Source organism: Balearica regulorum, chromosome 20, assembly GCF_011004875.1.
Source record: "Balearica regulorum gibbericeps isolate bBalReg1 chromosome 20, bBalReg1.pri, whole genome shotgun sequence".
Lineage (NCBI taxonomy): Eukaryota > Metazoa > Chordata > Aves > Gruiformes > Gruidae > Balearica > Balearica regulorum.
The window spans coordinates 3,108,600-3,135,933 of NC_046203.1; the positions used below are offsets into that span (position 1 = coordinate 3,108,600).

The window sequence follows — 27,334 nt, forward strand, 5'->3', positions numbered from 1 at the left end:
CCACACCACAAGCAAAAACTCAGCTAAACAGAAAAAACAATCCATCTGACTTGGATGTATTTCATGACACAGGGATAAGCCAGGAAAAACCTAGTAACATGCAGAGAAACGAACAAATCCCAGCACATCTTTTACAGGCTCAAGTTAAAGGTATGAAAGAAACCTGGAGAAGGATGAGTTGGGGAGAGGGGCTGTGGACATCTACAGCTGGAGAGGGGTGAGCCACAGTTCGGAGACAAGCCGCTCGTCGTCCCGCAATAGCCCTGTGGAGACGCTGACCGTGCGCGCTCACAACCCAAACACCACAGACACAGCTTCAGGCGGCCCCACGGGAGCCTCCCGCAACGCGAAAGCCATGGCCTCATAGCCTTACTTTGCTTTCATCTCCCGCTTTGTTGCCCAGTTTTGGGTGGAGAATCAAGTCTTCCAGCACCACTGCCTTGCCATAGGGTAACGCAGCAGTTGAGCCTCCCACGGGGTTGACATGAAGGGCTGCTTTGTTCAGCTGGCTCAATGCATGCCTTGTTCCTTTGGAAGCAGAAGGGAGGCACGGGGCCCAGAGGGAGCTGAGAAGAGGGCTGCGGGAGCACCACACTTTCTCCACATTTGCTGGTAAGCGTTTCCCCGGCCGGGCCCCACAACGACACGCCTTGTCACCCCGGCCTCGTGGTGATGCCTGCCATGTTATGAGCAAGGGAGCGAAGGAACAACCTCTCCATCCAGCCACCCCGGCCCGGGGTCCGGCTCCGGCGGGTAGGTCGAAGGAGTTGGGGACCTCACGGTGTGACGGCTCGGTGCAGGCTGGGGGCAGGGGAGGCCGGGCCGAGCCGGGGCTGAGGTAACGCGCCTGCCACAAAATGGTGGCCGAGGGCCCGGGCAGGCTGAGGCACGCACCGGCGCTGGGGAGACCACGGACAGCACCGGCGTCGTTTCTGGCTTCGCCGCCACGGGCGGGCTGGGCCGGGACACCCCGCGCTGGCCCCGCCGGCCGCTACCGGCAGCCGCGCCCCCTGGCGGCGGGCGGCGGGGCTGGGGCGGGGGCGCGCCGGGACCCGCCCCCGGGGCTGCCCGGCCCTGCGCGGTCCTGCCCGGCCCCGCTGCTGGCAGCTGCTTCTACCCTGCCAGCGCTAGCACCAGGTACGGCCGGGCCGGGTACACGGGACGGGCCGCGGGGAACGGCGGGGACTGCCCGCCCCGTCATGGCGCGGGGCGCTGAGGGGGCTGTGAGGGGGAGTTTCCTCCCCGCGACCCCTCCGGCTGCCGCACGCCTGGGCTGAGGGGAAAGCCGCGACATCCTCGCCCAGGGGGTGCGGGGCGGCTCCGGGGGGAGTGCGGAGGGGGAGTACGGAGGGAGGAGGCGGCCGTGGCGTCCCGAGCCTGTCAGCCCCTCGCAGGAGGGAGGCGGGCGCCCGAGTCCCGGCTCGGTGCGTTTCCCTCGGCGTCTGCGAGGACGGCGGCCAGACTGCGTGATCGGGCTCCGTGACTGCCATCAGCACGACGCCTCAAACTTTGCGGTGCCTCAGTGTAACAGTTACCGTCCTTCAGAGAGCTTGGCTTGGCGCCTTAACCCGCCCGGTAAAGTCGGAGAGTGTGTGGGGGGTGACATACTCTGAGGAAGGAAGGGCCAAAATGCCCCAGAGCAGCTGGGCCGGGCCCGAGGAGTCACCGGTGAGGAGCAGGGGCGGGCAGGGCGGGCAAGGCCGGGCTGCCTCCGCTCCCACCCCCCCGGGGTGCCTGCCGAACCCTGGTAAAACACTGCACGTCCCTTTCGTGATGGGAACAGCGGGGGTTTTGTTTGTTTTGTTCTTTGCCTGGGGGAAGAATGTTTGAAAGCTCTATTTGAATAGAAATTCAAAAAATGTAGACACTTAAAACGTATTTAAAATGTTTCCTAGGAAGAGTGTTTAAAAAAAAAGTTATGGGGATGACTTGTTTCAAGGAGGCCTCATTAGTAAGTAGATCCTCTTTGAATAAAACTGCTTTGAATGTTACTTGCTTTTGGATGTAAAAAATCCGACTTTGCTAACAAGGATGATACTAGCATTGTTTCCCCTTAAATCTCTTATTTTTCTTACTGATCATTACAATTTCCATTTTCCACTACCAACCTTCTGCATGATGCAAGTTTATCAGCAAAAAATTTCCTCTGCTGGGGTATGGCATGGCTCAGCTGAGGGTGTCCTACCCTGGAGTCAAATGGGTGGGGGGGTTCCTTAAACAGCTCTCATCCTTTAGATTTCTCAAACTATTGTGCAGAATACTGTATAACATCCGTCTGAGCAAATAAGGTCAAACCCGAGTACTGAGGAATAGGTCTCACACAACCTTGGCTATTGCAACTGGTTTCTCTCATCTTGTCCATGAGAGAGTTTATTCCGTAGTCCCTACTACAGAGAGGTGAGAGATCAGTTTAACTCATGCCACTAGCAGAGAGAAGCAGAAGTCAGCGTTGTTAACGTCTTCTCCACAGGATGGCTGCTGCTGGCACTACATTCATCGTGAAGATAGGACAGGAACTGTAGTTATACCTCATTGGTGACATAGGTGGATGGTGAACTTCTTAAATGTTAAGTGTTTAAATACAGGGAGGGATTTTCCAGTGGTTGAGTGTTTAGATAACAGTTCATTTTAGTGAGAGCTGAGTACTTGCAGTGTGCCCAGGAGAATGTCTCCTGCTCTCAGAAGAGTGAAGGCTTTCTCCAGCTGGATGAAATTCCAACGTGATGGGGAAAACACTGGGAAATTGAACCAGCCATCAATCTTTGGCTGCTTCTGAATGTCCAAAGGGTGACAAAGCAAAAATGCTCCTGCTAGTTTCAACTTTGATTTTACAGGCACAAATCCAACCCTTTGTGAATTTGTTCCTTTTATCACCAGGGCAGGGATGTGAGATAGCGTTCCACAATTTAGTCTCATGGTTCTGATAATGTTACCGAGGGGGATTGCTGCCAGCTCTGGCTAAAAGACTGGCTGCCTGATGTGTTCCATTACAAGGCTGTTTTTGTAGATATTTTATATACTTTTGTGAGTGCTTCAGCCACTTACTGAGTTTGTAGTGTTGTCAGCAGCGTCACTAAGTGCTGCTTCTTTGGAAAAGGTAAGAGCCTTCCTGCAGGACAAGAAGCAGCAGCTAGCTGTTTTCAAAGACCCATATCAAGCCAATGCTTACCCCACTCCAAGTTCATGTAAAACACCCAACCTACAAGAAAATGTTATTTTACAGAGTCCTGGTGGGAACTAAGCCGTCCTTAAAATAGCACTGTGACGTATTTTATTACTCAGGATTTATATCTGCTTTCAACTCACTACAAACACAAACTTTCCATTTTAATTCCGGTCTCAGACATTAGTGTTGCTACTGAGTAGCATATATGTGAAAGATGATGTTGGACAGGAATATGCAGCTTCACAAACCAGCCATTTCCCAGTTTTGCTGTGGAATCCTAACACCAAAAGAAACAGGATTTTTTTTTTTTTTTTTAATATGAGCTGAAGTGATCAAGTTGCAGATTGGTTGCAGTAAAGCAGAACATGGTTGAACACAGATATAAAGTAGTTTGGGCACAATAACTACCTACTGTCTAGGAAGAAGCAGCTGCTCTTGTTTTTTGTTCACTTTCACAGCACTTAGGAATTGCCATGTGAATAATCTAGTTCTGAATATGTCTCTGCCAGATTGGTATCAAATGCTTTTCATGAAAAGGCAGAAAATTCTGATATGGGTAATTAGGCAGTAACAAGTTGTGTATTATTTCTGTTGATTAGTGGTTGTCTGATTCTCCAAACTAGATATTTGATATCCCTTCTAAAAAATTAAACTGAAAAGAAAATTGTATATATTGTTATTTTATATGTCCACTTGTAATCTCATTTGAATCCTTTCAACCTCAAGACTGAAAAGATGTCTTGTGCAGTGGCTTTCAAAGGTCACTGAAGTTTTACATTAAGAAGAAAACCTCAAGTTATCTTCTTTTGTTCAGCTTATCGCTTTGTGTACCTCTCTCACATCATTTGTTCTGCTTCTCACAGCATTAGTTCAAGTCCTTGTCTTTTCAGTCTCTTAATCATTAATTAATCACTCCAGACACTGAGAAGACAAAGGCAATTGGAAAGAAATGCACTGGATGATTAATTCTTTTCCCATAAAAGCAATAAACTTGCTGGAGTTCTCGGCTACAAGCCATGCTGGATCTTTTTTCCGAATTGGGCACAAACTCCCTAGGTGGGGATAGTGCACAGCTATTGAGCCTAAAACTGGTTTGTGAGTTTATGAAGTATTTTTCTGCAGGAGGCTCCACCAAGCAATGGTAGTGTGAAAAGGTAATGCAGTCAGATACAGTCCTCGGGGCACAGGGGCAGAGGAGCTGCCACACTGGTTCATCAGTATCTCGGCTCTGAGGCAGCTCACAGCAGATGTTTAGACAAAGGAAGAGAATGGAAAAACTCATGGGCAGTGTTTCTCAGGTCTATCCTTGTGACTTCTGGCAGTCAAGAACTGTTGTGATTAGGGATTTCCTGAACTGAAGGTTGCATTCAGACTTTTTTTTTTTTAAAGTAAGGAGAATAAACGTAAATGAACTGTCAGTAGGAGTGTCTGAACAGACTTTATATGTGCCAGGCCTGGATTTCAGAGGATATATTTCTGTCTCATCTCTGTTTCCCAAGAAGTCACAGGCATTGGCAAATTTCCAATATTTACACTACGTCCTACAGTCTTCAGCTCCCTGATAGCAAAAGTACGCTGATTGCCAGAGTAGATTCATCAGACTTTGTGTTAGCTGTTTGGCATGCTGCTAGGTGACTCTTTTTTTGTACACATACCAATATTCTCATACCCTCCAGACACAGTTACGCTGCTGGTGCTTGCCTGATCACAGCAGTGAATGCTTTTTTAGCAGTAGCACAAGTTCTGTTATATCTATCACTGTACAGAGATGTTGAGTATGTAGTCTGCTGATCCAGGTGTGTATCCAGGGCAATGGAAAAGAGCTGCCGGTAGTATGTCACTGTTAAATCCCATTATAGGTGAGATCAGATCAGACAGTGTTTGTAAGATGTCAACTTTCAGTACTTCACACCTGCTTAGTGAAGGAAAGCATGGTCAGAAAAGTTAGGAAAGGAAGTAGCAGCCTTTAACTTTGACTTAAAGGAAGTAGCAGCCTGTAAGCTTTGACTCTCAGCAAGATTGCCAGGTATTTATCTCTGATTATCCACTGATGATGCATTTGCAAGGTTAAATAGAGCTCTGACAGTAGTGGAGTTAAATAAAGCCCTACAGCTTTTTCCTGGGGTGCTTTGCAGAGCTTGGCAACCTAAAATGCCAGACTGGAGTAGCCAAGTCTGGCTTGCTGACACACAGCTGAGGGAGTGTGGTGGTGGTGCTGACGTTGGAGTGGTTGATTTGGTTGGTATCTGGGGATTTCTGCCAGTTTACACTTCCCTCTGGAGAATGACCTTTATTTTAGTTTGTCTTTTTTTTCCCCCACTTTGGGGTGGACTGGGACTTACCAAGTAACTGCATCCTCAATCAGGATATTCAAACCAGGTTGTCAGGTTATTTTGATCAAAATCTGGGATGTGATGGTGACTGGCTGGAAGGATTAGATGGTATGGACTCTGAAACAGGTAAAAGGAAAAAACCAAAAAAATCTTTAAAGTGTTCTTTTCTGACTACAGGCTGTGTTTTTGGTCTTTCCCTTCCTCTTCTCCTCTTTTGTCCCTCATTCACCTCCCACTGAGAACCTGAAGAGTCGGAACTGATCTCAGCCATGTCCCAGCACAATTGCAAGAGGGAGAAACAACTGTTTGCCTGTATTAGGAGCTAGTCAGCCAGTGGGATACTATCCAAAACCAAAGTTTAAACATATGTTATTTACTGAATGTTTCCACACACAGTAAAAATACAGCTACAATTCAAAACATCATCTTTAAAACAGTGGAGGAAATGAATCATCCCGGGATCTTTCAGGATGGATGGAGGCTGCTGCGCCGAGAGCTATCACCATTAGAACTTTCCCTTCTTTCAGGCTGTCTGCTTTGAGAATGCTTGTGGTTCCTCAACACCGAAGTCTGAATCCTGCTAAAAATAAAATAAAAAAACCCCTGTGTTATTCACCAGAGACAGAGCTGCAAACGCTTTGCTATGAGGAAGAGGGCAGAACTGTGGCATGTCTGTTTATGGCATTGCCCTCTTGTGGCTGCGTGCAGTGGGGATGGGAGCTGCGCACTTCCGCTGCCGGGGCTGTGGTGCTTGCCCAGGGGTTGCAGCAGCTGGTTTTGGAGCTGAAACAGTCTTTGTGAGAAAGTCTGTCTCTTCAAGCCAGAGTCATTAATGCAGTAGGCACACCTACATACGTTAGGAGAACCGATAGCAAGCTGGAAAGGGGAACTCTAGTAACTCGGTATGTCTCGGTAAACTCGGTATAACTCGGTATGTACTCTAGTAAATCGGTATGATTTATTTGGAAGCGGGTGTTTGTGAAGAAAACCACTTCATGGGAAATGGGGGAGTCCTGTCTGCTCCTAGTGCCCCTGAGGAGGAGGATGGTGCAGAGGTGCAGAAGCTGCCGGCACTTGTGTGTGCTGGGTGCAGGGCTGGAGGAAGCTTTTGATCATAGCAGTAGGTCTGTCTCTTTTGCCTGTCTGCAGGTGAACGCAGGTACCAAAACCTACATCGGTTGTAACTCTCAGCTGTGCCTCCCATTCTGATCGTTTTCCCTGATCTAGAAGCAGCGCTTTGATTTTGAATGTATCCATTAAGTGAACTAATTTCTGTTAATTCTGAGTAGCTTTGTGTCTCATGTGGAGTTTTTTGAGATGGAAAGATAAATTCTGTGTGGAGCTGATTTGGAAGGCAGGAGCTCACCGAGACAGAGTTTCTGTGCAGTCACCCCAGGCTCCCGCTGCTGCTGCACATCCTGTGCTGCATCAGTGTGGCGTAAGACAAAATTTCATCTATGTGACTTTTACTCACAAATTTTTTATACTAAAGCGTAATATTTGCATGTACTTCTGTCCTTTTCATACATGTAGCAATGGCTTTTTCTAAGTCGTCTCACCTAGTCGCCTGTGTTTGATGCTACACTTACAGTGCAAGGCTGTGTTTCATGCTTCACTTTTGGACTCATTTTAGGCCATCTCTTCTGGTTTCCAGCCCTTCTCCTCCAGTAATAATATATTACTCTGTTCTTCTTTGGGTTATGGATAATGGATTGAACAGGCTTCTGTGCTACAGAGGAATGTATTGGCTAGTTCTCAAGGGAAAAATAGTTTGCATAAAGTTGCAGATCATTTCCCCTGTACACAGTCAGGACCTGGTGACTGGAGGAAGAACATCTGTGTCATTTCCCTGCAGCTGACCACAGGCATGTCTTCACTGTCTCCATGAATGTGTTTTGGCTGTCATCACCAGATCTCTCTGTGGGACATAATATGGGGTGGTAGTCATATTTTAATGTACTGGATTATGTCTTACGGGTTATACACACACTCCTTTAAGACATGTTTTCAGCACTGAACAATGTTTTGAGTTTAATTCAGGATTCATTTTGCTCACGACAATGAAAGTAGTCAGTGGATTCCATTGATCCATACTTACCTATGCTGTGTGTATTTAAGTGCATGATTCAGCTTTCACGTATGTTCTTAAGGTAGGGCTTTTAAACAGTTGATTGTATCAGCAGATTTTCTCTGGGTGTGTCTCAGATAGGAGGCCTATATATTCTCCAAAAATTTCTCCCATGTAAGTAATAATCTTCCCTATTTATATCAGTGCAACTGGGAAGAAACTCAGGCTTTTGTGTTGAAGTTTTTAGCCTTGGTGCATTGGGCTGAACCCTCTGTGTTTACTAAGTAGATCATATTCAAAAGGTAGACCAGAATAGAGCTGACATGACTCATAATGCAAACAAACAGCTGGAAAAAGTGAACAATACTCAAATCATCTGGGTGTTCTAATTTGCTAAAGTGGTTTGGTAGGAATTTTAACTTACGAAGGCAAAAACCTACTTGCCAGTTGTACAGATAATGCTGTACTTTGTGTTCGGGACTGTTGATCTGAGCTCTTCTTGGAATCAGATGCATATTTTAAAGGAAGGGGGAAGCTGCTGAAGGACAATGCCAGTTGGAATTTTTTGGATTTGTAGCTGGCCGCGTCTGTTAAGATGTAGCTGCTAGGAATACCATTAACTATGCTGCTCCTCATGCAGAGAACTGAAATAGTTTATGGAGTCACCATGGCTAGGGTAGGAGGAGGCTCTTCCATGCCAATTTTTCTTGTCCCAAATAAGCTTTGTTTACTAGCTTCTTCAAGGGATGGAAGGAAAGGGGTTGTTTTTAGTTTTATGTGTATATGAATTTAGGGCTGTCTGGAGACTGAAAACTGATCTAATCTATCATTTTAGGTATTTTTCAATGCCTATCACCTTGGCAACAAAGCTGAAGTTCCACCAGATTTATTTTCAGTGGCTTGCTGAAGAGTTAGTTGTAATGTATACTGTTTTGGCAAGGAGGCTATAAGGGATAGACAAGTATTTCCATTTTCAGTATGCACTATCATCAGCTGTTAATACTGTGCTGAACTGTCGCCCTTTCTCTGTTTTATGTAGCATCATGTCTTTGAGTTTTTAATTGTCATAACTTGAATGATTCTGTAGTGTTCACTGTCACAATCATCTGAGTTTTTATGGTTCAGCAAATGATCAGAGAAAAAAGAAATGGCTGCGTGGGTAGTCAGAAAGTATAGATTCTCTTCAAAGTGTACAAATAGCTAAACCTGAAGCAAGCAAATAACTTGATTTGTGGTATGTTTGATCTCTTCAGTGGCATTATTTCAGACAGTGATCTGGAGAACGCAGCCCTTACTCTGGGAGCGTTACTGTCACAAGTACAACCTGTTGATTTCGTTGGGATTGATCATGCTACTAGGTTTGTACAACTTTGCCGCTTGCAAAACACAGTGACTTACGGTTTTCCTGTTGTTGCAGCAGAAATACAGTGGTGGTTTACTTCTTTTGGCGCTTGATATAGGAGGTCTGCAATGCTGTGAAACAAGGGAGTCTTTCTTTTCCTGAGGAGATATATTACTATTTCTTTGGAGCAGTCCATATTCTCCGAGCAATTTTTGGCAAATCGATAGAGGGAAAGAGAGGATTAGGTGAGTGGAAATGCAACTGTTTGCCCCCAAGGTACATAAGGATTGGTGCACAAGAAGCATTTTTGCAGCATGAATATTGTGTGGATACAGACTTTACTAAGATTTACTGTTCTCCCCGTATTTTAGAAATTCAGTCTGTATTTGCAAGTTATTTTGATGCTCTATAAGTATTATCCATTAAAATAAAAAATACAGCCTTTGCTGTCTAGAAATGCAGAAATTGTTCCAGAAGTAAGCAGCAGGTGTTTCAGGTGCTCTGTGGTGTAATATTATGTTGGCCGCAGACCTTCCTGTGTGGGCTTTGTTTATGCAGCAAGTTTAGAAAAATTATCTGAACCTATCATGAACTAGACATTGGAGCTGTAAGTGAGAACAACCACATGATGATCTGGCCTACCACCACTTATTTCAGAGTCTCATTTAATACAGCTTTTCTGAGCGGCCCTGCGCAGGTAAGTCCTTACTGTATTTGTGGGTATATACGTGTGTGAACTGCCACAAATTAACTGTAGTTAAAAAAAAGTTATGCTCATTTTTCTCTCGTAAGTGGCCATTTATTGAATAAAAGTTGCAAGGAGAGTAAACTATTGAACAGTGGTTTTTGAAATGTGAGGGAGATAGAGTTCTCTCTCTGCATTGTGAGACAAAGGAAAATAAGCCCCCTCACCCTCACAAGCACTGTTTTTTTAAAACCAGGATGCTGTTAACATAGTGATCAGACCTCTGGGTGTCTCTGTTTCATGTAAATACTCAAAGTGTATCTTTCCTTCCCAAGACATAGACTCCTTTACAGCTGAGTCTATTTAAATGAACCACTGCACTTATTTCTTTTTTGACTCACTGTTTTTACCAGTAATTTTCTACCTCTTCTTTTCCAATTGCCCATCTTCACTAAGTATCCAGGAAAAAAAAATCTAGAAGCATAATTGAATGACTTAAAAATATATATGTTCTTTATAGCCCTAGAAACATCAGAGTACAAAGTGTTGTGAGGACAGCCCCGTAAGCTGATAGTTGCTGTGTCACATAGAGGAATTGGCTGCTAAATATTTATACCCATTCCATTTAATCTTACTTTAATAATTATTTATTTTAAAATTGTTAAAATATTATCATTACTGTCTTATGCATTTTGTTTTCTGAAATGCTGTGGCAATACCAGAAGTCAGAGAATGTTTTGGTTGAGGGTGTGCATTCCTTCAGCTTTGGTAAAGCTGCTCTGAATGTTTGCGGTTGAGTCAGACTGGACCCTGACAGAATAAAAATTTTTTCTCCTCTTTTCCCCCTGTCACTATTGTATGATATTGTCTCATAGAAAGATACTTTAGATAGCATCGTTAGACGCTTCAGGTGGTGGTAGGTATGAAGATATGACAGTATATTTGATGAACTAGGCATTAATTATTCCTTGTAAAGGCCTTTGCAGTGTGATGAGATAGAAGAGATTCTGGGCTCTGTGTCCACTGTTTTTTCTTGAAGGGAACAGGACATTCCTTTCAGTGTAGTTGCAGTGGCCACATCTGAGCAGTGCAGGACTGGGCTCCTTCTTGGCAGAAACAAATTCAGAGGAGAGTAAAGACAAATGGTGAAAGTGCTGATGGCATCGATTTATGAGGACGTAGAGTGACTCTGTGACAGATGAGTGGGAGGCACAGCCACAGAGATGAATGTGAAGAGCATAAATGGAAGTATTTAGGGAGGAGGCAAAGAGAATTGTTTATTACAAGTTGCAGGGTGTTTTGGGTTGGATACCGGGAGAGAAAACTACTGAGTCCTGGATCAGAGAGATTGTGGAAGCATCAGCTGTCAGGGCTTCCAACAGCAGTGTGACAGAGAGGATGCGCAGCAGGGTAAGAATATCACGTTTGCTGAGCAGACTGCAGGGTCTCTCTGACTTTTCTGGCCTTTCCTCTGAAGCAAGCAGCTTCCAGCTTCAGGAAAATCATTTTAACGCTTTCTCGAAGGAGCAATCTCTAAATTCTGCCATTGCTCTGTGAGCCAGACACAGACTTTTGCCCAGTGTCAGTGTCCCTCACGTACCAAGGCTCGTGTTTTGTGTTTGGGAAATAGAGGGTGTATCCCTGCAATTATTTCTATAGGCCAGACTCCATTTATGGCGTTCTCAGATAGGCCTGTTGTGATTGTGTTAACTGCACATCTGGATACCATAATAAGTTGTTGTCTTCCACTGTTTGCTCAAATCAGTGGACTTCTTAAGTTCTTGTTTTTATCACTGTGCAGCCAAGTGTCATTTAGATGATCCATCTGCACCGGAAACCTGTATTCCAAGCCCTTTCCTTGTTTTCCTTAAATAACTTTACATAAGATGTTGGCTCTACATAGCACCCTTTCTGTGACTAAGCTGGAGAGATTTATTACCATCAACTTGAAATTCGCCTTTTTGCCATGTCTCCAGCAGAACATCCTTTTCAGTAGTGTCCTGGCAATCTCATCTGGCATATGCCCTCAATAAAACACCCAGAACACATATTTCTGTGGCTTGATTTAACAATGCAACATTTGCTGACAGCAATAAGAAACCATACCAGCTGTTGGTGTATATTACACTTATTCCCTTCCAACATGCTTCAGACTAATTTTTATCAAAGAACACTATAGTATACAATTTATTCATTGTAGCCCTCTTTCCCTCTTTTGCCTGTATTTACATTCTGCAAGTAATTGGCAATGCAAACTTGGACTGAGGGCAAACCTTATAAAACCCCAAGTTAATTAGAAGACCAATAAACTGTTTTTCTAAAATATCATGTATGCTTATGAGCATATATCTGCAGATTAGGATAGATCCTAAACTGGGATGCTAACAAAGAAGGTTATCCTAGGTCTTTTTGCCTTCAGTCTGGGAAATTTGCCCAAGTGTGGCACTATACAGGTATTTTTATTAATAAAAAGTGCAAAGTATTTTTCCATTTGGAAGGGACTCATCTCTTTCTAATGTTATGCAATCCAGCCATCTCGGTTTGGGCATGCTGCAGCTGCAGAAGCCTTTCACAGCTGGCTTCCTCGGAGTCAGGGTTCCAACATTTTTTTCACTGGGTCTTAGACCTCTGACACTCTGAACTTCCTTCACAGAGATCAGAAATACCAGCAAGACTAAGACATTGTTTGTATTCTCTATTTCAGTTTGAGAATTTCCACTGAAATTTTCAAAGGTACATTAACTAAATTGGAGTTTGCCAAGGTGACATTTCAAAACAAAATGCATCAATTCGGACAACAGAAAAGCACAGTGTTCTAATGAGAGAGAAAGAAAATACTCTTGTGGAGAGCAGAGCAAGCACAGACAAAGTGGGTCTGATATTTCCCTCATGGAAGTTTTGTTGTGAACTTTTGAGAGTGGAGGATTTGGCCCCTTATTTAAGCATCTTTTGCGAGATTCTGAAAGTGGGAACCTCAAACTGTCAGTAACTCATCCCTGGGTGCATTAAGAGAAAAGAGTAACCAGCAGCACAACCATACGTAGGCATCAGTTACGTTCCTCCTAGCATTCTTGTTTGGCCTTCCAGGACATTCATAGCCACACACCAGAGGGCACCAGGTTTCTGCTCATCCCTTGGGCAGTGTTTGGCAGATGCTGTATCGCAGACACTGCTGCTGGCACCTCTGGGAGCCATTCCACCCTCTGGTAAGAGCATAGGGCTGCTCTGTTCCTGGGGGGCCACAGTAGAAAGTTTACTGCACAGTTCACTGCTGCAAACACTTGCAAAATGCGATAGATTGGCTTTCTGAAGTGTGAGATGGTTGGAAGAACAAGCTCTTCACTGGTGGCAGATCATTGGTGTGCTATCATCAGACAGCGTTGTAGGTCTGTTGAACTGAATAGGTTCGATGGCTGTTATATTCCTGTCACAGGGTCTTGCTGCACTCTCAGTAGTATTTGGTTGTGAAATTACTGAATTAGCTCTTGTTTTGTCACCTACCGTACTACTAACGCCCTTTTACTAACACATGAGCTGAAATACATTGGTCCATCTCAAACCCCTCCAGAGTGTATTACTCTGATAGTATCTAGTGCGGGGATTACATTGAGGTGCCAGACACACAAAGCACATGCTGAATTTTGCATCTTGTGCCTCTGACAAGTTAAGAGAGATGCAGGCATGTTCCCTCCATCCCCAGGTTATTCAGCTGTATCGTTTCAGTGCTTCTCTGTTCTTCTCATCTCCAAAAATCTCTTTCTCTGCAGCTCTTGCCATCTGGAACAGCCTTTCTGTTCCTCTGCGTCTCATCAACTTTCCATTTATTTGCAGTTTTCAGCTGACAAAATGTTGCCTCTGTTGCTGATGTCTCTTAATTTCTTCCTCTCTCATTGGCCTTATGACTAGATAGTTGGCTTGTTTGAACATTATTGCACTGTCGGCTGTAATGGATAGCATATTGTCTTGAGTTATTGCCTGCTGGGATTAAGCATCTGTAAATGGCTGAAGAAATCTCTGAGACTTCCAACAGGACTCTTTGCACAAACATGTTACGCCCCTATATTGCCGAGGGGGTGGGTGTGTTTTTCCCTGATAAAAGATTGGCTTCTGCGGTTCATCTTCACTAGCAGCAAGAGGAGGAGGGAGCTGGGACTCCCTACAGCTTCTGCAGAAGACGAGAGAAGCCCATTTGCTGTTCAAAATGGGCAAACAGGACTTCAGTTATATTTTTCTCACCATTTTTTGCACAGTGGCTCTGAAGCTGAACTGTGTTAGCTCCATGTCTGTTGCAGGGCTTGGATATGTTGTTACAGCAGCTGTTGTGCTTTCAGCTGTGGTAAGTGATGAACATCACAATTAAACATTGAAAAAGTTTTGGGTTTCAATTACTTATAAGAGTCACACTCTCTTTTAACTCTTTCTATGGAGTTTGTCTGATTTTATAGTGGGAATTTGGGAGAAGCTATGTCAGGCTGACTGGAATCATAACGTTAAAAGTTCATTGTTTTCCATCTTTCTTTGATACCTGGTTTCAGCTTAGGAATCACTTTGGTAGCTAACTTGCTATTTTGCTTTCTAGTTTGTAACATTCTTTATTTCTGCCTTGAAAGCTGAGCATATTGTACTTTTGTCCATCAGCTACTGTGAACTATCTTCTTTGTCAAAATACTGGATGCTTCTAATATAACATTTTAATATTTTCTTCCCTGTTACCTGATATCACTCAAAGGCATGCTGTAATATATGGACAAACTTCCTTTGCCAATACAATGGAAATGTTTCAAAGTGAATTCTTTTGTAATATAGTTATAGAAAAGTGTTCATTATGTTTGTTAAAGGAATGGATTGCATATTGTTAATACATTGCATTAATACGACAGTGCACATATTAAACCAAAATTGCAATGTCCTTAGGGCAGGATGTTGTGTATATTAGTGTAATTCCTATAAGGGAACAATTACAAGAAGTACTGAAGTAATGTGTCAGAACAGAAGAGATATAAGAAACCTGCTAATTATCTAACTTTGATGATATTCACAAAATTTTCCAAAAAGAGCTGGATAAGATAACACAGGTTTTAGGAAAACTGTAAATAACGTTTGTGCAAGATGTACAACATGCGTAGTTAAAAGGGGCTTGTCTTCTACAGTCTTGAATGTCATGCAGCGTTTATAGAAAAGAATAGTTAGCAAGATTAGTCTTTCACGTATGTGCCATATTGAAAAGCTGTAAATTAGTAAAGAAAATATGTAGAGTAAACTCGGGAGAGGGAGACAGAAAACAGAGAAAAGAGAGTCTAGGAAAGAATAAGCCAGGAAGTAGAGTTGATTGGAGGTGAAAATTAACAGTGATGAATTGAGACACCCCCCCCCCTTTTTTTTTGTTTGTTTGTTTTGTTTTTCCTTCAAAATCCAGTGCAAGAGGAAAAAGGAAACTTTCCATTTGTTGCCTGGAACAATAGTTAAGAGATCAGAAACAATGTAATTTAAACATGCGCTTCCTTGTACTATGCATATTGAACAACATTCTCTGTCTCGCCCCTAGCCTGTCAGCATGGTGGAACACGCTGAGTTTTCGAAGGCTGGGAAGGAACCTGGCCTTCAGATTTGGAGGATCGAGAAATTTGATTTGGTACCAGTGCCAAAAACTCTGTATGGAGACTTCTTCACAGGAGATTCCTATCTGGTGCTGAACACCATCAAACAGCGGAATGGGAACCTCCAGTACGACTTGCATTTCTGGTTAGGTAAGTCCGATGGGAGTGCTCCTGCTCAACTGGGATCCCAAAGTGAACTCTGTCCCTCTCACCACACCAGCCTCCTCCAGTAAGTGTAACCCAAGGAAATAAAAAGCAGAACTGGCAGTACAGTGAGAACGCAATTTTGGGTGCATATAGTGCTACTGACTGTAAATATTTGAAATAGTTTCTGCAATAGTGAGTACAGCTATCTCCGTACCTAGAAATAGCTTTTTCTGATCAAAGTGACAGAGTAAGTCCCTCTTCTCCAGAGGCTCTTGTCAGGTCCACAGAGAAGACAATATCTGAGATGAAAGGAGCAGCTGAAATCCTTTCTATGTGAAAGGGTGGAGGTCAGTTATTATCCTCCTGACTCAGCAAGTGGGATTTTTCCCACTGAAGTTCAGACTTCCTAACTAGCCTTCTGCAATAAATGTCACCAAGTAACTTGGCAAGGCTTTCTCCACATCCTGCAAAACCAAGACTCTTTGACAACATCATAGTTAAAGCTATGTATGATACTTGCATGGTGGCTTGTTGTATCTGCCATCTGCCAATAGGTTTTCCACACTGAAGAGGTCCAGAGATGCAAACTGCTGTGGAACTGGTGCCCCACTAGTACCTACAGCCTTCATAAAGCCTGGTAATGTCTTCCTGTGGAGTCATCTCTCGGTGTGTTTGCTCCATAGCAAGTTTCCTTCCAGGACAGGGTGAAATGGCAGAAGAAAAGTGAATGATATCTATCAAAGAGACAACTGTGCAGCAGTGGGGCTGCAGCAGTTACGACGGTATTGTAAGCCTGCCAGAAAAATACAGTTTACACTGCTCTTTGGGGTCATTATTAGAAAAGTTTGGAAATGGCTGTTCTGCAGACCTTCTGGGAAACTAAACTTCCCCGTAGTCTGCTTTCTCCCTGGTGTTTTTTTACATTTGAATGTAGAGGCAGAAACCCTGCATTCCCTCCAAGCTGTTGCCTTTTAATTTCTTAGGAGATGAAAGCTCTCAAGATGAGCGTGGGGCAGCTGCCATATTCACTGTCCAGATGGATGACTACCTTCAAGGGAAGGCTGTTCAGCATCGCGAAGTGCAAGGCCATGAGTCCTCAACTTTCCTGGGGTACTTCAAATCTGGCATCAAGTACAAGGTAGGTGATGACTGGGTCTTTATAGTGCCAGGCTGAATCAAATTTGCAAGAAACGGCATCCTGCCCACTACCCAATTCTCATTCTTCTGAGAATTGCCCTTTTTCCAGTTGCTTAAAAACCATTCTCATCCAGATGTTTTCAATGAGTTGGAACTGACAGGGTGGAGAACAGCAGATCCCAGTGGGAGAGCTTTGGCTGAATTAATAATATGCAAGCAAAGCCTCAGGAAATTTTAGGAATCGAGGTTTTGTTTTTCTTCGAGAAGCAGAGGAAAGAACAGTCCCAAGACGTCTGGAATGAATTTAAGAAATAGCAATCTGAGTTAATGGGAAACGCCTACCCAGTAGATTTCATTTTTCCCCACTTACATAACAGAGTTTGACCTTTTCAGTCTTTTTCTGTGCTTAGCCCACCTCCTCAGCATATGTAATGTTTTGGTAAAGCAGATGAATAGTAGTGTGAGTTACTCTTCCATGCCATTGCAGTAAAGTGGAGTAGAAGAAGTAAAAACATACAGTCAAGAACAGTTATATTTGTTAGGAATCCAATGGCACAGGGAAAGTGATATCAAGTCAAATGCTTGTAAAGTGCTTACATTTCCTCATGTCTAAGACTTTCCTAGTCTTTTTGTTTTGCTTATTTCCCCCTCTTTTGTTGTTATTTTCATTCATTTGAATATGGTTATGCAACATTAGTCCTGCTGCCTACATTGACAAGTCATTCCAAGTATCTCTTTATCAGCAGAGAAGGTGAACCCTGAGGTTGGGATAATCTCTTATATGGCATAATCTCTTATATATAATCTTATATGGCAGGCCATATAACACACATGGAAATACATTCTTCACCTCACCAGTAAAAATCCTATCAATGTCTCAACTTATTGTGACCTTTTTCAAATTTGGAGATCTCCAACTGTATTGTATCGGTGTCCCTTAGACGCTGTGGGAATGGATAGCTGGGATGTATTGGTAGATATATGCTATACAAAAGCCCAGCCTGGGCAAGCTAGCACTCTCCACAAACTGCTGCTGACCCTGTTCCCTGTGAGAGGCACAAACCGGTCACTGATAGCAAGCCAGTTGTATTTTCCTTTTTTCTGAAGCAACAGCACAAGTGTGAATCGCTGTTTCTTCGTTCTCCCTTAGGCTGGTGGCGTGGCTTCTGGCTTCAGACACGTGGTTCCCAATGAAGTAACTGTGCAGAGACTTCTGCAGGTCAAAGGCAGGCGAACAGTCCGAGCGACGGAGGTCCCTGTGACCTGGGAGAGCTTCAACACAGGGGACTGTTTCATCCTTGACCTCGGCAGTGTAAGTACCATGTAAAAGACAGGCCTAGTAGACTTTCAGGGGCAGGAGATGTCTGATTCGTTCACTTAAGGATTTTTTTTTTTTTTTTTTCCCCGCTCAGTTGAAGCTCTCTCAAGTGTTGAGCATTCTGAAACACTGTTAAGCCAGTCTTTCAACATCTTTCAGTCCCAGCCATACTGCTGTCTCGTCTAGAGAGGGGGTTGTTAAGCTCTGACAGTTGGACAGTCTTTCTCTTTTCCTGCAGAACATCTTCCAGTGGTGCGGCTCCAACAGCAACCGCCAAGAACGTCTGAAGGCCACTGTGTTGGCCAAGGGGATCCGGGACAACGAGCGGAACGGTCGCGCCAAGGTCTACGTTTCAGAGGAAGGATCAGAGCGGGAGGAAATGCTTCAGGTTATTCACTTTGTCCGTTTCTCTGTGCTGGAGTGGGCAGGGTGATGTGCGGAAGAATGGGTGAGATGGTAGATAGGCTCAGTAGTGTGTGTCTTTACACATGAAGTGTTAGTGGTATAAACACTCAGTTCACTGCAGACTCAGTCCTCTGCATCAGAGTATATTTTCACTGTTGTTCATCTAGAAGTTTCTTCTACTTGTTCTTGTGGCTGGAGCATCTGGGGAACAGAGGTTCTCTTGGACTGGATGGTAATTATTTTTCTCTCTCTCTCTCAGGTCCTGGGACCAAAGCCCAGTTTGCCACCAGGAATTTCTGATGAGACCAAAACTGATACAGCCAATAGAAGGCTGGCGAAGCTCTATAAGGTAATGAGAATCAGATGGACACTGACAAATAACCTTGTGGAGAATGGAGCGATCTTTGTGCAATTAGATGGAGCTGGAATAGCAGAGAGGAGCTGATCTGAGTCCTGCTTCTGACTCACTCTGCTGTAAGGTTTTTAGGAAGTTTTAATGTATGAACCTCGGTTGCTTACACTGCATACTCACATGCTTTCTGTTGTCTTTATCACCACTTTTGACTGTAGTGAGACAGCTGGGACTTTCCAGAAATTTTTGAGGGAAAAGCGGAGTGTGAAACAAGTGGGGAAAAAAGGGAGTTTTCCTTTGTGTTATCAAGCATTGTGTTAGGAAGATGAAAGGAAAGAACTGGAAATAGTGAGCTTGAGAACCAGGGTGTACCCCTTTCCACATTCTGTAAGCATGATGAAGCAATGATTTGGAAGGTAACGTTTGCCATCAGCTAGTAGAACTGTAGGAGTATATCCAAGATTTTTGGGAAGAATTTTCTGCCAAGATGGTTTGTAATGTGGACCTTTATCCATTAGTAAGTACAGGAACTCAAACTGCTAAACCCACCTGACGCCAGCAGGCCTATTGGCAGTTACCAGGACTGTCCACTCCAGTTCTTGAGTGCAGTTGGTTTGCTTTAGAAGATATTTCTTGGCTGCTTGTGCACCAAGGATATTTATCCTTTTGGTTCAATCTTTGGTCCCAGCAGTAGCCACTTTGCTAGAAATACTTGAAATCTTCACTGTAAGTGTTATGTTTTTGTCATACTATTGCTGTGTCAGAGGTATCCTGTTTGAAAAACAATAGTGCCTGAAGCAGCCAGCACATTCAAATTTATTTCCCTTCCACTCCCTGAGTTTTGGACTATTGCCATGAAGCTGGAGTGGAACAGACAATGTCATATCTAAGCTGCACACTGTGTTATCACAGGTCTCCAACAGGGCTGGGAACATGGCAGTTTCCCTGGTGGCAGATGAGAACCCCTTCTCCCAGGCAGCCCTGAGTACAGATGACTGCTTCATTCTGGACCATGGCACAGATGGGAAGATCTTTGTTTGGAAAGGTACCGTAGAGATGTGGGTGAAGCTGCTGCTGATCTTCATCCAGTTGCCCGTCCCTGTTTCTTTGAAGCTGGGTAGGGGAGCGTGCTCTTGGTGGTGGTGGTGGTGCTCTTCAGGGCAAATTTGGATAATGTGAACAATCTCAGAAAAGCACTCCCGTCGGAAATGTTAGGTGCTGAGGTACAGAGTCTTTAGTGTAGAGAATTAAAGGGAGGGTCCTGGGAACCAGGAAGAAAAGATTAAATTAATATCGTAAGTAGAAAGGCACTTGTGCTCTCTCAGCCATCACAAAAGGCATAAAAGAGATCGAACAATTGTCGTTTGCTATTTGGCATCATCCATCGGGAAGGCTGGGCCCTTCTGCGTTGCAAAAGGTAGAAGTACCTGGGGCAGTTTCTTCTCTGGGAATGCACATCTTTAAAAAGTTGACCTCTTTTCTCTCTATTTTCGTTAAAGGCAGGAGTGCCAACTCTGAAGAGAAGGCGGCAGCCCTGAAAACAGCTTCTGAATTCATTGATAAGATGGGTTATCCGAAACATACCCAGGTAAGGATGGCAGCCCACCTGTGGCCACCCCCTGACACTGCTGGGGTTACTTTTCTGCCACACAGACCACTGACTCCCAAGCACGGCTTGTGTGAAGTGTCACTAGCAGTCTTTCAAATAGCTCCCATTTTGGGTGATCTGCTCTTCTGCAGGGAGATATTGCAGTGTTGCTCCTGGGCTAACACCGTCCTTAAAACAGCGTTTACCCCAACACAACTAGTATTTAATATTTCTCCCTCTTGGACAGTTTTTTACCTTTTCCATGACCTTTTCCAAAGAGTGAAAAAGAGCAGCATAGATAACCCTGTCCTTGTTCTTAGGGAGATGATTCTTATGGCTTAACATCCCTTCGGCCTTCCTCAGAGCTCACCTGAGACTGACTGCATCCTATAGCACATTGAGACCCGTATCGTTGGTGGTGATAGTATGGGCCTTCCAGGTGTAGTTACACAGAGGCTTAAAGATTGAGTTACACTGGCTTGAAAGAAGCAGATCCCTTCAAACTAGTGGTGAAAAGCATCAAACAGATAGTTTGTCATGTGTCTTTTCCCTTGGAATAGATCTGCCCAGTAACAGCAGGAGGTGCGATTGGTTGACTGTGGTAGCAGTGAGACCTGACATTGCTCTTAGTATGGCACCTTGGCACCAACCACGTCACTGCTGTGACCTCAGAAGGGTTGTACCAGGCGATTCTCTGTCAGCCTGAAACCAGGGCTCACATGAAGCGAGGAGTAGTCAGAGCTGGAGCTGTGTAGGATGGGTGCAAGGCTGCTGCTCCCCATGGGCTGGCTCTTTTGTTTCAGGTCCAAGTCCTCCCTGAGAGCGGTGAGACACCCTTGTTTAAGCAATTCTTCAAGAACTGGCGGGACAAGGACCAGACAGAAGGACTGGGGCAGGCTTACATTTCTGGACATGTTGCCAAGATCGAGAAGGTACCTTTCGATGCTGCCACTCTGCACACCTCCAAGACCATGGCTGCCCAGCACGGAATGGAGGATGACGGCTCTGGCAGGAAACAGGTGAGCAGTGTCAGAACCCCTTTGGGAAGGTTTCCAGAATTTTCTTTGCTACTTGATGGTATTCCTAAGAGCAGCGAGACAAATGGAGGCCTGAGAATCATCAGCATTGCAGTTTCGTAAATGCAGGGAGAATTTTTTAACACCAGAAATATTACCAGCAGAGCCCTGCGGTTAAGTGGTGTAGATGAGCTGTTAATTTTGATCCCAGAATTTCCTGGGGGCATTGCTTCACTCAACAGTGTGGACCCAGGCTTGTTTCTCATTCCTCCTCCTCACTGTTATTCTAGCTGTTGCCATCACGTGTGTGATGGGCGATTGTCTCAGAGCACCCATCTCACCCACCTGGATGTGTGCATTTGCACACAGAAGCAGTGGTGCAGTGGGCTTGAAAGGGCTGAGAACTGTCCAAAAGCCCACAGAGGTTCTGGCCAGCATTACGCTTTTTGAAAGTCCCCGGTAAAGCCTAAAAGCTCAGTTCCTGACCGTTCAACTGAGAGGAATTGAAATCATCATGTCAGGTACAAAACGGGCATCAGCGCTGGCAGTGCTAGCAGCCTGACTCGTGTTTTCTGCAGCGGTTCTGGCTGAACCCCGCTGGGGTAGGGGGGCCCCAGCCAGGCCAGGCGACTGGAGCCCTCTGGGGCTTGGCTGTGGACAGGAGTGCCCGGCCCCGGGGTGGCCCCAGCCGGTGGGGCTGCAGGGCTGGGGGAGGAAGCCCAACAGCAGCTCTCAGGAAGTCTGCTGCTTCTGCTGTCACCTTCAACTTGGAATATTTCTGCTCCTCTCCTTTTCTAGATTTGGAGAATAGAAGGCTCACAGAAAGTGCCAGTGGATCCTTCAACGTATGGCCAGTTCTACGGAGGGGATAGCTATATCATCTTGTACAATTACCAGCATGCTGGAAAACAGGGACAGATTATTTACACTTGGTAAGCAAGTTTTCCTGCTGCAAGTCAGGAAACATTGGGGTGATGTGGGGCTTAGAGTCTGCTTCTTCAAAAATGGATCACTGCTAGCTCTCACTTATGGAGGATCCTTGGGGGATGAAGTTTCACCCTGGATAACCTCTTGCAAACAAAAAAACTACCAGAGGTCTGGAAGGTTTTATTTGAAGTGGAACAATGTGCTAGTATTTTTTTTTCCTTTTTTTTTTTCTTTTGCTTTCCCCCCAGTAGTAGTTACTCCCTTCTTTGAATCAAGCTCTAGTTCGTTTTGCAGAGTTCCTACATCTATTGAGACCACTGTAACGAACTTTTGATACTCTGCCACCTCGGCTGGTGGCTTGTGATTGTTACAGTCCCCAGACCATGCCCGAAAAGAGGAGCTTTCAGCAGGCAGTCTCACACTGGTCTTCCTGCTCGTGAGCAAGCAGAGCGGGCACAGGCTGCCTGATACCAGAAGGGATGCGGTCTGCATAGGGGCTGCATGTGCAGCTCCTGGTAACAGTACCAACAGGCACATTTTTAAACAAACTGCTAGAAAGATAATGGGAGATAGGCATGAAGATACTAAAGAATCTGTGCTTATTATCTAGAAAACATTCCCATCTCCCTCTGTAATCACTGTGTTACGATATAGAACAGTGAATTTCTCCTTCATGTTGAATGAAGTGCTGCAGAGGTTTGGTAACAAAGGTTTTCCTTACCTCCTCTTGATCTCTGCAAGGTGGGGGAAAGGGCTGGAAATAAAACTCAAATTTTACCTTGTCTTTCAGGCAGGGTGCTGATTCCACTCAAGATGAAATTACGACGTCTGCATTCCTCACAGTACAGCTGGATGAGGAGCTGGGAGGCAGCCCTGTGCAGGTAAAAAAAACCAACCAAAAAACCCCAATGCTGTGGGAATAAATTTTATATATATATAGTTAAATGATAGCAATTTGCAGTGGAGAAACCCAGTCATGCAGTGGCAGCCTCCAGCCATGGTGTAGGTTATGAAGAGGCTGTGTGCCTAACCTACGCTCCAGCTATAACACGAGGAAATTTTATAAGTGGCCTGTATGAGATTCTGGAGGTTCTTTATGGCTCCTACTTGTTACCTCTGTGCCAGTGGATCGCTTGCCAATTCAAATGAGATGGCAATTGGGAGAGCTCAGTTTAAACACGTCTGTCTTGGTGCAGGAGGTAATAGCTCGGCTCCTGTGAGCAGCTGGGTGCTATGTGAATATTCCAGCTGTAAAGATGGTTGTAAAGTCCATTTCTAGTATGTCTTGCACTACGCTGCAGCAACAGCTTAAAACTGACAGTGGGTTTCTTTTTCTGTAGAAACGAGTGGTGCAAGGAAAAGAGCCACCTCATCTGATGAGCTTGTTTGGTGGAAAGCCCTTGATTGTTTACAAGGGTGGAACCTCGAGGGAAGGAGGCCAGACAGCACCTGCAGAAACGCGGCTGTTCCAGGTCCGATCCAGCACCTCAGGAGCTACCAGAGCAGTAGAGGTACGTGGAAAGAGCTGCCTTCCGCGTTGGGTGTGTAGGTTGTGATGGTAACGTGGTCCCTTTGACCAGAACGGGCCAAATTGAGCTTTCTTATCTAAACTGAAACACACTTTGAAAACTTTACAAACTGTTAAAAGATTCCCCTTTCTCCATGGATAAGTGGTGATAATCATTATTTTCTAATTAGTTTATAAATATCACACTGTTGAAAACCACTGGGGTCTGGCCATTGTGACTTGTTCTAAGCCTGCGTGACAACAGCACTGAAGACAGGAAGTGCTAAATACCCTACATGCAAACAGAACTGCCAGGGAAGAGCAAGAGCCCCGCTCCTTTGAAAGAAAAGGCACACAAAACCCCCGTGTAACAACAAGAGAGAGACTAAATCCTAGTCCGTAGCTACAGGTGAGGCAAGAGCACCCTGTTATGTCTGCAGCAACTGCCTAAATTTCTAGCTTCAAGATGACATGTCCTTGTTGACACAGAGGAAATTACGTTAATGATTGATCAGCCTTGGCACCAGGGACACTGCACTACAGTGGTCTCCCCAGCGAGTTCTTAAGTCTCCTGTCATAACCGTAAAGAATAATGAAATGACAGATCGAAACATTCTTCCCATAGGTCATGTGTATTTGTAGATTACATGCAGAAACATGCATTTATTTACTCTTCTCATATGATTAAGTCTAACTTATCACTCAGATACAGGCAAATAAATATACAACATTTCTCATAACCTTACATGCTTGTGTGGAATAGCTTGTTTGCAGTTTGTTCGATGGTAGGTACTAATTTTTATTTTGAAATAATGGGCTCTGCATAGAAGATGATTACATCTGACACATGCCATGTCCTTTTCAGCTGGATCCTAGTGCCAGTCAGCTGAACTCCAATGATGCCTTTGTCCTGAAAACTCCCTCCGCTGCTTACCTTTGGGTGGGCCAAGGAGCCAGCGATGCTGAGAAATCAGGAGCGCAAGAGCTGCTGAAGACGCTGGGTGCTCGCCCAGTACAGGTTTCTGAGGGCAGAGAGCCAGGTGAGGGAGGCACAGTGGAGCCCGAGGTCATTGCTGTGTGGCTGCAAGTTCTCAGGATTATTTCATGGATAGTTTCTTTTGTCCCTCAGAACAAGGAAATGTGGACGGAGGGGTTTCTCCAAAGTAGCTTCATTACGTTTAACAGTGCGCTCGTGTTTGTAGCCTTCGGGACTTTCTGACATAGAAGAGCACTTCAAATCCTACCCAAACCATACTGCTACTGTGGCTTCCATGTAGTGTTGAAGCATCAGTATCTCCTTCTCATTTCCAGATAATTTCTGGGCAGCTTTGGGTGGCAAAGCTCCTTACCGTACCTCTCCCCGGCTGAAGGACAAGAAGATGGATGCTCACCCCCCTCGTCTTTTTGCGTGCTCCAACAAGAGTGGGCGCTTCATTGTGAGTATCTCATAGTCAATTCATTCAACATTGTCTGATAAAGCTGGGAGAAATTCTGTCCCAGTCTGTTGTGAGCCAGCCAACAGGCTGTTACACCTTACCTTCCTCTGTGGCGCTGCCTCCGAAGGAAAGCATCGCCACCCTTTTTCTGCAGACAGCAGCTAGTTCTGTTGCACTGTTGTGTCAGCACAGCGACTTTCTGAAGCATCAAACCAGTCCTGCCCTGGTTAACAGCTAGCACACAGCCACCTCGAATTCTGTGACTCTTTCTAGTATAAAGAGGCAGCAGTACGAGTCTTGGGCACACGTGAAAGACGGTATCCCTAGGCAGAGACCGATTTTGTGTTCTGTGGTCTGAGAGTGCTTCTGTGACGTACCTGGAGTTGCGTGGTCAAACCCTGTGCCAGTGTCTAGCTCAAGGCATCCCTCCGACCGGAGGTTGAATAGGACCTGTGTGAACTGGGTTTCTCCTGTAAAGGAAAAAGGGCGCTTGAACTATGGTGCTCATCTTTTAACCTTATGTTTTCCAGATTGAGGAAGTTCCTGGAGATCTGACTCAGGATGACCTCGCTACAGATGATGTTATGCTCCTTGACACGTGGGATCAGGTACGGCACATCTACCGGGTGAAGAGGGGAGCAAAGAACTGGCACAAACTGGGTCTAGATTGAGGCCCAAACAACAATAGCTGGAATAGTTGTTGTACTAGTATCCTTCATCGTCGGGCCTGAGAGCAAACACCTCAGCAGTGACAGTGAACAGAACTTGCGCCTGGAATGTGAGAAGACAGTTGGTGTCCTGCAGCATCCCTGTCCCAGCCAACAAGGACTGAGGACCGTTGTAGGATTCGGCCGCTGAAGCTGCTGACACGTTTTCTGCTCTTTTTCAGTAACAGAGGGCAGGTCACTTACTGTGCATGAATCAACCAAAAGACAACTTTGAGATTAATTTTGTACGTTTTATGTAAAAAAGTTCAAATGTGCTAGTTTTTCCTGATGTTAAGCTACAGTGTAATTTGTTCATGTATCTAGAATTTATGCAGAATTTTTATCAGTTCTGCTCACTGAAACTTTGTTCAAGTTATCCTTTCTTTCCTAAAGAGATTGATTGCTGCTGAAATAATTCATATGTTTGGGTTTTTTTACCTTTAGGTCTTTGTATGGATTGGGAAAGATGCCCAAGAAGAAGAAAAGACTGAGGCTTTGAAGTCTGGTAATATTGCATTTTCCTCTCTGAATGAACCCTTTTTTATTTTCCCCCTGATCATAAGGCAGGCAGTTTAATATACTGAGAAACATACCTTAATCACAACATAAAATTCAATGTCGTGAACAAAAATATCACCTCTCTCAAGAAAGGAGGATGCCCAAGATGAGGAGGTATAGCATTCAGCCATGCTGTGCTCAGCCCCTAGCAGCGAGTATAGTATCCATGTGGGAAAGCAGGTATAGGCTGCCACGGTATTACAGCATTTTAGAATCATAATAGTTTTCTACAAAGAAGTGCCAGTCTTCTAACAGCTGTAGGTAAAACCATAGAGTGAAAACTTCTGTGGGTTTGGTTTTTTTCAAGTGAGCAATCTGCAATTGTATCTCTAGCATCCACTTAGCTACAGTTAAGCTGGGTCAGCTGTTGCTCTACCAGACTGGTACCCTGTGAGATTTCCTTCTACTTGTGTGCTTTCAGCTAAACGGTACATTGACACCGATCCGGCCAGCCGAGATAAGAGAACGCCAGTCACGGTTGTTAAGCAAGGGTTTGAACCACCAACCTTCTCCGGCTGGTTCCTGGGCTGGGATGATGACTACTGGGCTGTCGATCCTCTACAGCGAGCAATGGCAGATGTGGACGTCTAAGGAACAAGTTTTTTTCTTTTTTAAATGGAGCAAGTTTCATGCCTTCAATGCCTTCAAGAGCTACTTCCTCCTGCAGGATGCATGTTAACAAGGCAATGATGTTAATAGCCAATTAGCTGTGCAATAATTACTGAAACAATCACGACCAGTCATTGACCCTACTCCTTGCTTTGATTATATTTAATACTATAAAGCTTGTATGGAATACGTGAAGAATAAAAACAGTGGGGTTTGTTACTAAGAAGAAAACATTAAACAGAACCTGTAGATCCCACATTTGAACTTGCTTGAAACAAATACACCTTAGAAAAGTAAACCTGCTTTGTGCCATCTTTTGCACATGTGCTCTTTACTAAATGGTTCCAGAAATGACTTTTGGGGGTTGGGGATTGGTTTGCTTTCCCCTTGCCAGAATTATTAGCATCTAAGATGCTGATAAATTAACAGTATTGTA

At 44.6% G+C, this 27,334-nt stretch overlaps 1 protein-coding gene across 4 annotated transcripts; it reads left to right on the forward strand.

Moving 5' to 3' along the window:
- The first annotated feature begins 1,021 nt into the window (after positions 1 to 1,021).
- Positions 1,022 to 27,196, forward strand: GSN (gelsolin). Of its 4 annotated transcripts, XM_075772561.1 has the most exons (18): positions 1,046 to 1,137; positions 1,896 to 1,951; positions 15,140 to 15,341; positions 16,322 to 16,476; positions 17,626 to 17,787; positions 18,032 to 18,181; positions 18,458 to 18,547; positions 19,463 to 19,595; positions 20,050 to 20,138; positions 20,942 to 21,157; positions 21,953 to 22,086; positions 22,872 to 22,962; positions 23,422 to 23,592; positions 24,454 to 24,628; positions 24,900 to 25,024; positions 25,555 to 25,632; positions 26,176 to 26,236; positions 26,711 to 27,196. In XM_075772561.1, exons 2-18 carry the CDS (start codon positions 1,919 to 1,921, stop codon positions 26,878 to 26,880), a joined length of 2,235 nt encoding a protein of 744 aa, XP_075628676.1. In that variant the 5' UTR covers positions 1,046 to 1,137; positions 1,896 to 1,918; the 3' UTR covers positions 26,881 to 27,196. The 4 variants fall into 4 exon arrangements, with proteins under 4 accessions (XP_075628677.1, XP_075628676.1, XP_075628678.1 ...); XM_075772562.1 differs by lacking the exon at positions 1,896 to 1,951 and having other exon boundaries at positions 1,022 to 1,137; XM_075772563.1 differs by lacking the exons at positions 1,046 to 1,137; positions 1,896 to 1,951 and adding an exon at positions 9,055 to 9,154.
- Positions 27,197 to 27,334: the final 138 nt, after the last annotated feature.

What these genes read in the sequence shown, in the direction of transcription:
- GSN (XM_010301457.2), top strand. Translation starts at nt 13,796, where the DNA reads ATGGGCAAACAGGACTTCAGTTATATTTTTCTCACCATTTTTTGCACA. An exon ending in AATCTGGCATCAAGTACAAG is followed by an intron (nt 16,477 to 17,625) that starts GTAGGTGATGAC and finishes GTTCTCCCTTAG; the next exon opens with GCTGGTGGCGTGGCTTCTGG. An exon ending in TTCTGAGGGCAGAGAGCCAG is followed by an intron (nt 24,629 to 24,899) that starts GTGAGGGAGGCA and finishes TCTCATTTCCAG; the next exon opens with ATAATTTCTGGGCAGCTTTG.